Raw genomic sequence first — 15,674 nt, forward strand, 5'->3', positions numbered from 1 at the left:
TCCTGTACAGCCTGCAGAACCATTAGCCAATTAGACCTCTTTTCTTTATAAATTACCCAGCTTCAGGTATTTCTCTAAAGCAATGCAAGAACAGCCTAATACAGCACGCAAATCTCAACCTGTACACAGAACTGCAAATCTGTTTTCCTATTAAAGGGATAAAATTTCCCAAGGTGTGAAAACAAACAAGGCTGACGTGATCGTTCACAACTGCACTTGTACATTTTTAAATCTGAAGCCACCATATCCTCCCCTGTAACACCCTTGTCCCTTAACTTCCACCAGTGCCCTGGAACCTCACACCTCTCCCTTCTCTGAACATCTGCCCCTTGGGAAAGGACTTGTTTTCACTAATTTATGCCTTAGTGAAACTAAGACATGGATTGTTTATATTTTAACTCTTATCTCCAAATCCTGGGCCACATATGAGTGATCTATCTTAATATCCTTTATGTTATTCTCCCAAATCATAACAATGTAGCTGCAGCGCAGAGACTGAGTGTGAGCTGATGGTTAACATGACACATATTTACTCCAGCCTTCTCTGTGCATTCACGTCTGGGCCTCATGGTTCACAGCTCTGCCCTGTGCCAGCCCAATCCACACAAGCCCACTCTCCCTCCCACTAGAACTCTGCTTTTTTTAAATCTTACTTCATTTCTGTTGAAGTACACTACGTGGAACTTGAGATTGGTTGCCTTCTCTCACCGCTACTAAGTTTTTAACATTATCCCTTTTGAATTTGCCTTTTATTTGGTGGCAGGCTGTGTAGTAAGTCGATGTATGACACTTGGTAATGAAGGCCACAGTTCCAGTTAACAATACATTGCCAAAAGCTCCCTTAAAGAAGGTGGAGGGAGGCCGGGCGTGGTGGCTCGCGCCTACAATCCCAGCACTTGGGGAGGCCAAGGTGGGTGGATCACTTGAGGCCAACATGGTGAAACCTCATCTCTACTAAAAATACAAAAAATCAGCCGAGCTAAGTGGCACATGCCTGTAATCTCAACTACTCAGGAGGCTGAGGCAAGAAAATCACTTGAACCCGGGAGGTGGAGGTTGCAGTGAGCCAAGATCACGCCACTGCACTCCAGTCTGGGTGACAAGAGCAAAACTCTGTCTCAAATAAAAAATAAATAAATAAATAAATAAATAAAAAAGAAGTTGGAGGTCTGAGAAAAAGAAAAAAAGAAAATCATTATTCCCAAACTTATAGAGAAAAACAGAAGAAAGTGAAAACAAGCATAATTCACTTGAACACAATATGGCAAAAATGAAGGACTTACTATTGAGTCAGAATTATTTTGTCTCCAAAACCACGTTTTCACTAATCAAAATCCATACATAATTAAAGCACAGTAACAACAACAACAGAAAGCCAGTGAGACCTTGAAAACGGTACGATCTGAAGTCATTTTCCAATCATAAATGATCTGACCAGCAGGGAGTACCTCTAACCCAGGGAGACCTGCCTGTGGCTTTGGCTCAGAACCCCCTGAATGTGGCAGGAGGAGGTGCAGGCGTGTTGCAGCAGGGCTTTTTGTTGTTTTTAAAATGCTTGGGTTTTTAACAGCTTTTTGAAATATAATGACATGCCATACCCATTCAACAAGCACAATTCAATGATTGTTAGTACATTTAGAGTTCTGTAACCATCATGATCGATTTTAGAACATTTTCATAATCCTCCCAAAGAAAGTCCCAAACCCCTTAACCACACTCCCTTCCCACACTTCCTCAGCCCCTCAGGCCACTAATCTATTTTATGACTTAGATTTGCCTATTCTGGACATTTCCTAGAAATAGGATCATAGATGCTATGGCCTTTGCGTGTGGCCTTTTCTGTTTTTTTCTTTTTTGAGACAGAGTTTCTCTATCGCTACCCAGGCTGGAGTGCAATGGCATGACCTTGGCTTACCGCAACTTCCGCTTGAACCTCCCGGGTTCAAGCAATGCTCCTGCTTCAGCCTCCCAAGTAGCTGGGATTATAGGCATGCGCTACCACACTCGGCTAATTTTGTATTTTTAGTAAAGACAGGGTTTCTCCATGCTGGGCCGGCTGATCTCAAACTCCCGACCTCAGGTGATCCACCCAACTCGGCCTCTCAAAGTTCTGGGATTACAGGTATGAGCCATTGTGCCCGGCTGCTTCTGGCCTTTTCACTTCGTGAAATGTCCTCAAGGTTCGTCCATGCCGTAGCCCGATCAGACTTTGACTCCTTCTTCCGGCTAAACAATGTTCCATTGTATGGATATACCTTATTTTGTATGTCCTTTCACCCACTGATAGACATTGGGTTGAGTCTACTTTGGGCTATTATGAATAACGCTGCTATGAACATTCATGTACAAGTTTTTCTGCGGAAATGTGTGCATTTCTGTTGAGTCTACACCTAGAAATGGAATTGCTGGGTCACATGGTAACTCTTATAGTTAATGTTCCAGGAACTGACAACTGCTTTCCAAAGCAGCTGCATGCACCATTTTCCACTCCCAGCAGTGAACAAGGGTTTCAGTTTCTCCACATCCTCAACAACAATTATTGTCTTCTTTTAAATAGAGATGGGGGTCTCACGATGTTAACCAGGCTGGCCTTGAACTCCTGGGTTCAAGCAATCCTCCTACCTCAGCCTCCCAAAGTGCTGGGATTACAGGCATGATCCATGGTGCCTGGCTATTATCCGTCTTTTTGATGATAGCCATCCTGGTGGGAATAATATTTACTCAACTCTAAAACACCTTGTTTTACTCAGAAGTTTTTTCTACACCCAAAAGACAGGCTCTACCTTGAATTAGCTGGCAGGAAACACAGGTCTTCCCCAAATTCTTGGGATATAACGCTTCATCTTTCAAGGGAAAACAGACATTTCTTACAGATAAATCCTAGTATTTTAATAACATGATATGGAAACAAATTTTCTCAGCAAATCCCTGGCAATGGCACAGGGCTAGAGAAACACTGAACTCTCAATGTCTCTCTGCTACTGACTGAAATCCTCTTGACAGCTCTGAAGATTTTGCTCCCCCTGCTACACTGGTAATTGATAACCAGGCTGTAGTCGTACCTGCAGGCATTCTGGGTGATTTGTGGCAAAGAGCTTCCAGTCATCCAGGGAGTAATGCTTGTGAATTGCCGTAAACATGGAGTGCTAGGAAACAAAACAGCACCATTAGGATGGGAAGCCAAGTGAGGGCCCCCCCGCTCCTCCATCTGGAGGTGGTGATCCAACAAGACAGAGGCATCAGTGTTCCTGCCATCCATGCTTAATTTGCTTTGAATATGCTCCTAGCAGCCAAAACCAGACAAAAGTACAACCACTGAAATCATAAAACCCTGTTTCCCATTCTAGTCTGGTTAGACAATACTGCATTCAGGACTATTGAGGCTCTGCCAGGAGGCAGGAGAGGGATAAAAGAGAATTCTCAGAGCCCTGCCCAGCCGACCCAGGCTCCCACCCACACCTGTATTAGGTCAAAAGCAGCAGCACAGATGGTCCAAAGAGAAAAGCAGGCAGCAGGTCCCCCGCCTAGGAGAAGGACCATCCTAACGCAAACTTCTGCTTAGCCAGCCCTAAAGAACCCCACCTTATCCCCAAAAGCTTTCTCTTGTGTTCACAACCTGAACACTTCTTGCTGAAAGGTAAATCCATCAGGCAGTTGGTATTCTTGACGGTGGGAATTATATAAAGTATAACCCTAAATCTATGACTATTGCCCCAGCATTTATGACCTGCTGACCTGCTTTGTGTCAGTCTTTTCCATGTATCATTTCATTTAATTTTTGGAACAACTTTGAACAGCATTATTAGCTTCATGAGCATACATGGATCTTAAGAGATTTAAATTGCCCAGGCATGGTGGCCTACGCCTGTAATCCCAGCACTTTAGGAGGCCAAGGCAGGAAGATCACTGAAGCCCAGGAGTTCGAGACCAGCCTGGTAACATGGCAAGACCCCCATGTCTATTTAAAAAAACAAAAAACAAATAAAACCTACAAAATTTGCTGAGCGCGATGGCATACACTTGTAATCCCAGCATTTTTGAAGGGTGAGGTGAGTGGATCACCTGAGGTCAGCAGTTCAAAACCAGCCTAACATGGTGAAACCCCATCTCTACTAAATACAAAAAATTAGCCGGGCATGGTGGAGTGCCTGTAATCCCAGCTACTCGGGAGGCTGAGGCAGCAGAATCACTTGAACCTGGGAGGCAGAGGTTGCAGTGAGCCAAGATGGCACCACTGCCTTGTTGCCTAGTCAACAAGAGCAAAACTCGGTCTCAAAAAAAAAAAAAAAATTACAAAATTTAACAACTGCGTGCATGGCTAGGAAGAGGCGAAGGCCAGAGTCAAACTCGGATCTGACTATGGAGATTGTACACCTTGCCCTTTAACAGAAGCCTCCCACCTAACTTCTCTGGGGCTACCTATGTCCCCATCTACAACTTCTCATCCTAAACTTCTATGACTTTAGTAACTTGCACTAGTTCTATGGATCCTAGAAACAGGAAATTCACAGTAGCCATCCATGGTTAGCTACACCAGTCTATGCTATTCCCTTAGCAGGGAGACTTCCCAGGAAAATGGGAAGAGCACAGCAAGTTCTAGGTTTTTCCTGGACTATAATCTATTATGTGAATTAATCAGACTTGATTGCTCCCTGGTTCCCCTCACTTTTACACTAACACATAATCCATCAGTAGCAATGGCTCATGACAGAGCAAAGCAGGGAAAGGGTTAGGAGAAAAAAAATACCAGTTCCTTAGCAATTAATTTATTAGCCTCTGGCCCAATGCTCAGTAGGAGCTGAGGTTTGACAGACATGCAAGTGATCATGGCATCTGACAGACCACCCCTACTCCATTTTGGGAGCTCATCATTTATTTGAGAATCTTTTCCTTCGAATCGCTGGCTAATAATGAATCTCAGCGCCTCCTGTGGTTAGACTTGCTGCTCACAGTGAGAAGCTCTCTCAACTAATTGGATTTACCTTTTCACTTGGCAGGCATTATCCACAGGAAAGACAGAACCCCTGAGTGCAGCAGACATTCCACATCTAGGATGCAGAAGATGCTCTGCCCCTCACCCATAAAGGTCCTGCCCACAAACGGGTTTTCCTTTATCTTTCCCAAAGCCAGGACACTATTTTTAATTTGTTTTTAAGTTTTATTTTAACAAACAGTACTTCTCAGATTGATCTACACAATGAGTTTTGTTTTTTTTTTTGTTTTTTTTTTATTTTTTTTTTTGAGACAGGGTCTTGCTCTGTCACCCAGACTGGAGTGCAGTGGCGCCATCTTGGCTCTCTGCAACCTCTGCCTCCCAGCTCAAGTGATCTTCCCACCTCAGCCTCCCGCGTAGCTGGGACTACAGGCTCATGCCACCACACCGAGCCAATTTTCGTATTTTTTTGTTTTTTATAGAAATGAGGCTTTGCCATGTTGCCCAGTCTAGTCTTGAATTCCTGAGCTCAAGCAATCCGCCTGCCTCCACCTCCCCAAATCCTGGGATTACAGGTGTGAGCCACTACACACCCATCCAAAGCCAGGATATTCACTACCCTCTTTATGGAAAATTAGGCTGTCGTAGTTGGCTAAAAGAGACCTTGAACTTGTACTGTGATCTGTCCATTTAAGTTGAGGGGTAAATTCCTTAGATTCTAGAGTCAGTTTGGGTTGGAATCCTGATTCTCTCTCTGTATATATCTGGCTGAGGGCCTAGGGCAAGTGACCTACCCCTCCCCTCTCTGCCTCAGTTTCCTCATCTGTAAAAGGAACCTATCTTGTTGAGCTGTGTCAAGAATTAAGAGATACAGGCCAGGCACAGTAACTCACACCTGTAATCCCAGCACTTGGGGCAGGCAGATCACCTGAGGTCAGGAGTTCAAGGCCAGTTTGGCCAACATGGTGAAACCCCATCTCTACTAAAAATACAAAAATTAGCCAGGTGTGGTGGCATGTGACTGTAATCCTAGCTACTTGGGAGGCTGAGGCAGGAGAATCGTTTGAACCAGGGAAGTGGATGTTGCCGTGAGCCAAGATTGTGTCATCGCACTCCAGCCTGGGCGACAGAGCAAGACTCCATCTAAAAAAAAAGAAATACATTATCTGCAGTGTTTTGCACATAAGCACTCGATACATGTATTCGACATAATTATACAGTAAATGCTGCAGCATAGACTGCATACAAAACAGCTCTGCCTTAATTTTAAAGGGGCTGTCACTTTTCTGCAATATGGCACTCTTCATGTTGTCTAGCTTCTTTTTGTATCTCTAATTTCCAAAAGCATCACAGTCATTTTCACGGAAGCAATGGATGCAGATCTAGACCATCTCACTGAACACAAAGTCCAGACGCTGTCCACTTTCTGATTGAAAGGAAAGACAGAGAATGACCCAAAACATCTCACATTTCTACTCTTCCCTGTGTATAAAGCCAGGGTGGGCTCCTGATAACCTGTCCATATTGTGAGCAGCAAAGGAAAAAAACAAAAGCCTACCGCCTCACCTGTGACATCACGGCTGCCATCTCAAATGTGCCCACAGTGTCCATGTTGGCCACGATAATGGGAATCCCTGAGTAGGTCTGCTTTGAATTTCGAAACGTGAAGGTGCGTTCAAGATCCACCTGTTGGCAAAAACAAAAAAAAGGGGGGTGGTGGAAGATATGAGTGCTTTGCTCTTATGTGAAATGTGCAGAATTTCTGGAGTTTGGAGTGAGTAAGAACAACACAAAGGTCCCTGGATTCTCTTAGGGGTCAAAGACAAGTATTCCAAAGACACCAGAGTCGCAAAGGAAACCAGGTAACGCACTGGATTCAGGTGCAAATGAAATGGGCTCCTCACTTTCCTTGCTCAAGCACCAGCAGAAGGCACTGGAAATTCCACCATCGAGACAAGCCTCGGAATCGGAAGCTCTCTCCTCCTTTCCCAGCCTCTCCAACCCCACTGCCGCCTTCTATCCGCATCCCTAAAGACCCTCGTACATGTTATCTTCGCCCCACCTCCAAGCTCTATAGAAACCACTCCCCTCCTGGGAGCACCTGCTTCACTCTTCCTTGCCAACCATGGCCCTCGTCCTGGAACAATCCCTTCACTTCTTACCTTTCACCTAGAGCCCCACTCCAAATTCGCCCTGCAGTGAGCACCACACCATTAATCCCTTTGCCTTTTACCCTCCACGGCTGCTTTAATTATAAGGAGCTTTCAAAAAGCTGGTGGAAAGTACATTGCAACCATATGTTCCCGCATATCAACACTTGTTCCTTTGACTTGCAAGCAGCTGGGGGGCAGAGGGGTGGGCGCGGGGGCTCCAGTTCTTCTTAACTTCGAGATCAGGGCATGTAGGACTAACCCTGCTATCGGCAATCCAGAACAACACAGCCACAAGGGCGGGCTTGACAGAAGCCACGTGCTAGATAGAGCCAGGCACTCATCAAGAGCTAGAAGAGTCCGAATTACTTCTCTGACCCAGGGCAGATGCCAGCCTGTCTACCCACCCATCATCCTCAGCCTGCTCTTATCCCAGGAAGGCTACCTGTTACAGGTTCCACTTCTCAAGTTCATTTCTGGCTGGGATTGGTCAATGGAGGACACTGGATGGGAAACTGGAGGACAGTGGCAGGCAGGGGTGGGGGGAAGTCAGGGTAGTTCTCCCAGAACCCCGCTGCTTTAGGCAGCTTCTCCAGAGCAGCTGTGTCGCCTCCAGGCCTGGATCCTCTGACCAGACAGGCCTGCGTATTCCTTGTTCCAGCTTTCCCTAAGCGAGCCCAGTCCCTTCCTGGGCTCCAGAGCACTGTCTTCTCCCTCTGACCCTCGCCCTAAGGTAGGGGTGGCTTCTTGCTGTTGCTGATCTCTGGGGTGCCTCAATATCCTCAGTTGTGTGAGGATGCCCCGCATTCAATTCCATGTTTTAAACAGTCAGCATTGTTTGTTTCTCTGGCTGGACTCTGATAGACACAAACCACATTAGAAGTGAGTGCTTCCCCAAGGGGAACTGGCCAGAGAAGCACAGGTGTGAATCTTACGCTTCTGAAGTAACTTAGACTTACATTAACCCTGGCTTCATGAATTACGCCAGCAAGACTCATTTTCTGCCATGTTTACCTAGATACTCCTCTCATTTTTTTCACTTGAGGCAACTTTCACTTTGCAATCAGCATTAAGTCAGGAAACACCATGGGACAGCTCCGCCCCTTAAGCCTTTTCATTTCTCTTGCTGCTCAACACAGGGTTCTGTGTCCAGAAGGCATCTTGGATGAATGATGTCATAAACATGACTGCACAGGCCTCACACAGCAATCAGTGAGGGGAAATGAGATGCTAGAAGTGCACGAACCTACGCGCAGCCGCGCGTCCCTTTCTCCACTTCCTTCCTGATGACTCTGGGTCATACTTCAGTGGAACACGTTATAGCGACATTCTGAAAGAGAACTGAAGGGATCTACCCACGGCAACCCTGTATGCGGCTAATGGCTCTCTAACATTTGGCTTGGCAGGCTTGAAACAATCAGAATTCCTTGGTCTCAAATTACTCTTCTATCCTCCAATAGGCATGGGGCTAGCTGCTACACTCTGCACCCGGTTGAGATCACAATGGGTTTTTCTTGGCACGCCAAAACCTATCAGCAGGACACAAAATGCAGAGCTCTTCATGGAAAAGGGCAGCCTTAACAGTAAATGCTTCCCCTCATTTCCAGTCCTTTTTATGAGCTAGCTCTTTGCCATCATTAATTCTAAGAATGAGAAATAAAGTGATCTTCCCCAACTTTATCCGTCCAGACACACACACATAACCCAGGCCAGTTGTTCACTGGCAGAGATAAATATTTCAGCCTCACAGGAACAGCACTTGGCACTTAGTCTGGCACAGACGGCCAGTACGCCAAATATAGATTTGATTCCCTGTCTAAGCCTGACCTGAAACGGAACATAAAGTAACAAAGTCCCCTCCCCCATCTGCTAACACACATCTCTGCTGCTCTCTAACAGGCCTTCATTAAAGCCAGTCCTGCCACCCAACATGTCAGGGGCTCAAAAGTGTAAATGGGCCGGCATGGTAGCCCACACCTGTAATCCTAGTACTTTGGGAGGCCGAGGCAGGCAGATCACTTGAGCTCAGGAGTTCGAGACCAGCCTGGGCAACATGGTGAAACCCCGTCTCTACACAAAATACAAAAAACTAGCCAGGCTTGGGTGGCACGAGCCTATAGTCCCAGCTCCTCAGGAGGCTGAGGTGGGATGATTGATTGAACACGGGAGGCTGAGGCTGCAGTGAGCCATGATCATGCCACTGCATGCCAGCCTGAGTGACAGTGAGACTTTGTCTCCAAAAAAAAAAAAGTACAAATAGAGGCCCACCTACCACATTCCTAAATAATTCAATGTAATAAGTCCAACAAACTGCTACCTAAAATAGGTTCTAACCTCCTAACCTAAAAAAAAACAATTTCATTCACAACCAGAAAGGCGAAACATGGTGGTGGGGAGCTGGCCCTGGGCCTCAGTCTGCCCCTCTTCCCTTCTCACCTAAATCCTTATGTATGCACAGAGGAACAGCCCCCCGCCCCCCACCTTCAGTCTGCACATGAAGCTCTGTGCATACCCACGTACTTTTCCATAAACAACTGCCACTTGCCCGCTCTGGGTTGGAGGTGAGCACACCAGCATCATGGGTGGCCCTTGGAAACATACCAGGGCAAAAAACCCATGAAGGCCTTAGAGTCAGCTCAAAGTCACTTGGGGAAGGATATCCAGGATCCCGAGTACTTAGAGCACAGCCTAAGGAACAGCATAGCCCACAGGCCCTGCCCGGTGAGGAGGGATGTAATCAAGGGGGCAGACGTGGGACCCAGGACAGAGGCTCCTTTTCCTAGATCTACAGATGGCACCGAGTCAAGCAATTATTTTATATATTGTATTTTATTACATAATTATATAGATTGCTCATTATCTGTAACACCTGTCTGAGTACAGGGACAACGTCTTCCAACTTTGTAGTTCTAGTGGCTCAAAACACGTGGGATAAACTAATGCCTGGCTAAAAGGTAAGAATACTGTGTTCTGGCCTCCAGCCTTTTGCAGCGTTTGGTGGCCCCAGCCCAGACTTCTGAATGTGCATCCAAGCCCTGAAAGCCTCACCATCAGTTATCAGGCTCGTGAGAAGCTCATGTCCAGCTGCAGTGCTACCAGCAAGCCGCAGGGTTCCACAAATAGAAAGGGCTTCAGAGGCTGGTCCAGCACACCCGGGTACCCATCAGAACCCTCTTAGAAGTGGTTCCAAAATACTCGTGCTCCAGCTGCCTCAAACTTCATGAATCACCACCTTTGTGCTGGACACATGATGTGTATTTTGGAGTGTTTCCCTAGGCGATTCTAATGCATTCATGACTCAGAACAGCGCCAAACTCTTTAATTTTCCAAAGCAAAATTTATAAAGACTGTTATGGGTTGATTTATGTCTCCCCCCACAAAAAATGTTGAAGTCCTAACCTCTAGTACCTGTAAATGGGACCTTATTTAGTTAATAGGGTCACTGCAGATGATCAAGCTAAGGTGAGGTCAAGAGGGTGAGCCCCAGTCCAATATGACTGTTGTTCTTATAAAAAGGAGAAATTTCCGGGCACGTAATCCCAGCACTTTAGGAGGCTGAGGTGGGCGAATCACCTGAGGTCGGGAGTTCGAGACTAGCCTGACCAACATGGAGAAACTCTGTCTCTACTAAAAATACAAAATTAGTCAGGTGTGGTGGCGCATGCCTATAATCCCAGCTACTTGGGAGGCTGAGGCAGCAGAATAGCTTGAACCCAGGAGGCAGAGGTTGTGGTGAGCCAAGATGACACCATTGCACATTCTTACTAGTTTAAGGACTAGGGTAGAATGTTTAAGTCAGAAATGGGTTCTAAGGAAGGAAACACTCAGGGAGAATGCAGGCTCCCCAGCATATCAGATGAAAACAAAGGTCTTGTCTCAATCCACAAACTCATCTTTTTCTCAGAAAAAGATTATCCAAATGTCCCCACATGACCCTGTGGAGCTTTATTCTTCCATGCCAGGGACTAGACATTTGAGAGATGAATGCCTCTCTGGAGAATCCAGGCTAAAGCCACCTAGGCCACTGCTACCTGTATTCTTTGCCTCTCAGAGGTGAGCTCAGATTCATTTCATTCATGTTCATTTATGGGAGGCTGGTGGAAATGTCCTTGCAGGAGTCCTGAAGCTTCTGAGGGGGAGATCACTCTTACTGTCCGTTTCCTGCTTACAGCCTGACGATCCATTGCTGGGCCTGGCTCTTAGCAAAACTGTCACGAGGATAAGCCCATCATCAGCTGTCAAAACCCTCCTCCCCCAGCCAGACTCTACTCCCAGGGTGTACGTTCTCTTTCCTGGCTCCACACAAATCCGCTGTTAGGCTCAATGTCGGTCATCTACCGTTCAGTTTCCAATTTGCCTCCAGATATTACTTCTGCCAGGATGCACACATTTTAAGCTTCTGATTGTGCAAGGAAAAGTTTTTATCTGCCTATGAAAAATTTCAGGCATCAACAAGCAAACTGAGAAAACATTGAGAGGGGATTAGGGAGGCCCAACTAGATCCCTCAAGGCCACTGAGGCAAGTAAAGTCAGATCATGGGGGTGGTCGGCCAGGCAATAGCCTCACGCACCAGGGAGCTAAACCATCACGGCAACCGATTAGAAACGCAATGCTGGTTAACTTCAGTCTCCAGGCCCGTGGCTGACAAACTCCCACGAACGTAAAATATAAAAAAGACATCTCAAGGGCACTGAGTTCTCACTGCAATGTGTACATGAAGATTGCAAAGGTGCCATCCCAAACTGGAACATTAGTAGTTACAATCTGCCCAAATTGTAAAGCCAAGTGTTACATGACATTGTCGCATGATGTGATAGTATTCTCTGAGAAGGAGTAATTCATTCTATTACATAAATTTCATTTTAGCTTTAGAGACAGGGTTGTCCAGGCTGAAGTGCAGTGGCACCATCATAGCTCACTGTAACCTCCAACTCCTGGGCTCAAGCCATCCTCCCGCCTCAGCCTTCCAAGTAGCTGGGACTACAGGTGTGCACCATTGCTCTAATTTTTTCAATTTCTGTTGTAACCTCCAACTCCTGGGCTCAAGCCATCCTCCCGCCTCAGCCTTCCAAGTAGCTGGGACTACAGGTGTGCACCATTGCTCTAATTTTTTAAACTTCTGTTGTAATCTCCAACTCCTGGGCTCAAGCCATCCTCCCGCTTCAGCCTTCCAAGTAGCTGGGACTACAGGTGTGCACAACTGCCCTGGCTGATGTTTTAAATTTTTGTAGAGTTGAGGTCTTGCTATGTTGCCTAGGCTGGTCTCAAACTCCTGGCCTCAAGCAATCCTTCCACCTCAGCCTCCTAAAGTGCTGGGATTACAGGTGTGAGCCACTGTGCCTGGCCCTATTACATTTATGTTCAATATTTTACCTTCTCAACATGTTTTCTGGTTCAGAAAATAAGTATATCTTTGTTTTGAACATCCAATTTTCTGAAAATAAGTTTCTCTCTTCTAAATACATTTTGAATATTTAAAGAATATTGAGGCCACCAAATTATTAGCATATCCAGAATCCCCGTATTTCATCTTGGTCTTGCCTTAGGTACTGGCTACAGCTCATGCTTCCAGAGGCCCAGGCCTGCCCTCCAAACTGTTTTTGTTCCATGAGAGGCCCCCTCTTTAGCACCTGAAAGGTCATGAGGGACACGCACAGGGTCACCCAATCTGGGGTGATAAGCTTTAATCATTCCTCCCTCACCTCCTCCAGTCCTGCCGGACTCCAGCCAGCCAATGCTGCCGCTTATGGAAGGCCACTTGGTTTAGTCATTGGCTAACGCCGAGGCTTCCCCAATCCAAGCAAGCCCTCGGCTGGCAGCCCCAGGCACTGCAGTTAGGCCTGTCACCGGAGTGGGCAGCGGACTTCTTTGCTGAGGGGATTTATTTATGGTCTTGTTTGTGGAGCTGAACGGACGGAGCTGTGCAGGTTGGCCCAGCCTCCTAGTGTTTACTCCTTCAGCCTCAGCCTTCAGCCGTGTCCAGTTTCCTCACCTTCCTCTCCAGCTCTCAGCAAAGCCACAGTCACCAGCGCACACCACCCCGGGGCACTCTGCCTTTCAGTGCAACTAGTTTATTCTTCAGGGGCTGACCTCCCTTCCCCTAGCTCCAGGCTATTTCCAGTCCGGTCTCCACCTGTTCTTAGGATTTGAGTACATCCAGGCAGAACCAGGGAAATGCCCGAGGCTTCCAATTTGTCCCCACCTCTCCCACCCCAAAGCTTTCCGCTTCTCCAGGGCTAGGCTGGGACCGCGGACTGTCCAGTACGGCAGAGTCTCCAAGCCCCACTGCCAGCAAGGCCGCCAAACTCCGAAAGGAAACACTGAACTTGTGCCCTGGGTTCTCCTGTTTTTTTCAGACGCATTCACTAAATTCCACCGCTGGACCTGAAGCGAAAGCAGCAGCAATTCTCAGCACTAGGAGATGCTGCCAAAAATCACCGGGATCTGCAGTTGTTTTTCTCGTCCCCTCTCCAGTTTCCTTTTCTTGCTATATGCGCCCTCGTACCCCCATTCCTTCTAAACCAACTGACCACTGGATCTCTGCTCATCTGTGGTCGAGTTTCACTGTGAACTTCCCCTAGGCCACCTAACGGGACCGACGTGTAGAGAATTTCAAGGGCCCCCGTATCACCGCCCTTAAAGACACCTCACGTCCCGGCAGGTGCTGGGGCGGGGGAAGAGGGATGCAGCGCCCCAGCCTCAAACACCAAAGCAGGCAGGGTAACTCCGTGCCACCCCCTTCCACCCACTTGCCCCGCGCCACCCGGAAAAAAAAAATCCCAGCCCCACTGCGACTTCCGAACGGCCCCCACCTCGGCTCGGCTCTTGAGGCTGCTCCGCTTAGGTCGGAGCAGGACATCCTTGAAGTCGAGCTTGAGGTCCGCATCTATGCGGGGCATGGTGCGGCGGCTCCTGGCTCCTGGCTCCTGGCTGCGGCGGCGACGGCGGGGCGGGGGCGGCGGCGCGGGGGGCGCCGGGGCTGCTGTGCCGCGGCCGGGAGCTGGCGCGGGCCGGGCGCGCACGCCGCGCTCTTAAACCCGCCCCGCCGACCCGCGGTCACGCTTGGCCCGCCCCGGGCACCGCCTCCGTCTAGGGCAGGGGCTGAGAGGCAGGCTGGTTAGCCCTTCCTCCTCGCGTCCCCGCCCCCGTCCTTCCCCCGCTGGTGTACAGCCCGTGGCAGTGACCGAACGAGGACGGGGGAGGAAAATGCGCACCGTCCTGTTTGTCCCCAAGGTCCCCGATGGGGAGGGGACTTAGCGTGTGCCTGCCTCATCCAAGGGAAAAGTCGCTCCGAGAGCTTTTACTTCTTCTTTTTTTTTTTTTTTTTTTTTTTTTTTGGAGACAGAGTCTCTCACTGTCGCTGAAGCTGGAGTGCAGTGGCGCGATCACCGCTCATCGCAGCCTCGACCCCCTGGGCCCAAACGATTCTCACGCCTCAGCCTCCCCAAGTACAGGCGCACGCCTCCACACCCGGCTTATTTTAGAAATTATTTCCTAGAGATGAGGGTTTCACCATATTGCCCAGGGTGGTCTCGAACTCTGACCTCAAATGATCCGCCTGCCTCGGCCTCCCAAAGTTCTGGGATTACAGGCGTGAGCCACCGTGCCCCGCGGCTTCCCCCTTTTTAAAATTCAAGCCCGGTGTGCTCACCCCGTGCTGGGGGGCGCGCCTCTCACTTGCCAAAGAACCAGAAACCCCAGAGAGGTTGTACAGCATTAAGGAAAAGAGCATGGGCAGTTTAACTGTTGAGCTGTACTGGGATTGTTGAGGCCATGATTCCCTTTGGACTTGTTAAGAGACAAGGTCTCACTGTGTTGCCCAGGTTGGTCTTGAACAACTGGGCTCAAGTAATCCTCCTGCCTCAGCTTCCCAGTGTTGGGACTACTGGTGTGAGTCACCGCGCCCAGCCTGCATTTCAGTATTTTTGTTTAAGAAAAACAGTGGAGGCTGAGTCCCCTCTGGGGGTTACCAGTGATGTGAGTTCATTAATTCACTTATTGACCTTACTGAGCCTTTGTTATACACTCGGAATGTTATTATACACTCGGAATGTGCTGCCGGGCTTAATGCATCATCTCATTCACTCTCAGAACAACCTAATGAAGAAAGAGCCACTTCACAGATAAAGAAAAATGAGGCTTCTACAAATTAAATAACTTGCCCAAGGTCGCTGAAAAATTCAATATACATTTCTCAGTCCTTAGAACTTACTACAACTCTTCACTGAAGCTTCTTTTGTCCTGGAATATCTCTTTGCCTGAGTTCAAAACCTGGTTCCACCACTTTCTAGTGAGGTGACCTTTGAGGAGTCAATTTCTCTAAGTCTCAGTTTTCTCATAAAAGGGGCGGGGCAGGAGGAGGTTAACCCTATCTCCTCCCTGGTTTTTGTGAGAATTAAAGTGTGTGCGTTTATGTAAGCACAATGTCTGTCCCATAGTAGTTGCTCAATGCACGGTAGTTACAGATTTGTAGTCACATGTTACATTATGTGCATTATGTTTTGTATTTTCAAACTAGAATGCTAACTGCACAAAGGCAAGAATCATCTTTCATTCTCTTCCATTTTTCTGCAGCCTCAAACTGAGCTAG

At 47.7% G+C, this 15,674-nt stretch overlaps 1 protein-coding gene across 2 annotated transcripts in view; it reads right to left on the minus strand.

The window, feature by feature from the left end:
- The window catches only part of GMPR (guanosine monophosphate reductase), a 48,341-nt gene extending 34,209 nt beyond the window's left edge, over positions 1–14,132 (minus strand). Inside the window, exons 1-3 of one of the 2 annotated variants that reach the window (XM_010376389.2) lie at positions 13,897–14,132; positions 6,500–6,619; positions 3,063–3,146 (exon numbers count right to left, since the gene is read on the minus strand). In XM_010376389.2, coding sequence (XP_010374691.1) covers positions 3,063–3,146; positions 6,500–6,619; positions 13,897–13,983 — 291 coding nt within the window. In that variant the 5' untranslated portion in view covers positions 13,984–14,132. The remainder of the gene's footprint in view (positions 1–3,062; positions 3,147–6,499; positions 6,620–13,896) is intronic. The other variant, XM_010376390.2, reaches the window with a different exon arrangement.
- Between the last annotated feature and the right edge of the window lie 1,542 nt (positions 14,133–15,674).

Source organism: Rhinopithecus roxellana, chromosome 4, assembly GCF_007565055.1.
Source record: "Rhinopithecus roxellana isolate Shanxi Qingling chromosome 4, ASM756505v1, whole genome shotgun sequence".
Classification (NCBI taxonomy): domain Eukaryota; kingdom Metazoa; phylum Chordata; class Mammalia; order Primates; family Cercopithecidae; genus Rhinopithecus; species Rhinopithecus roxellana.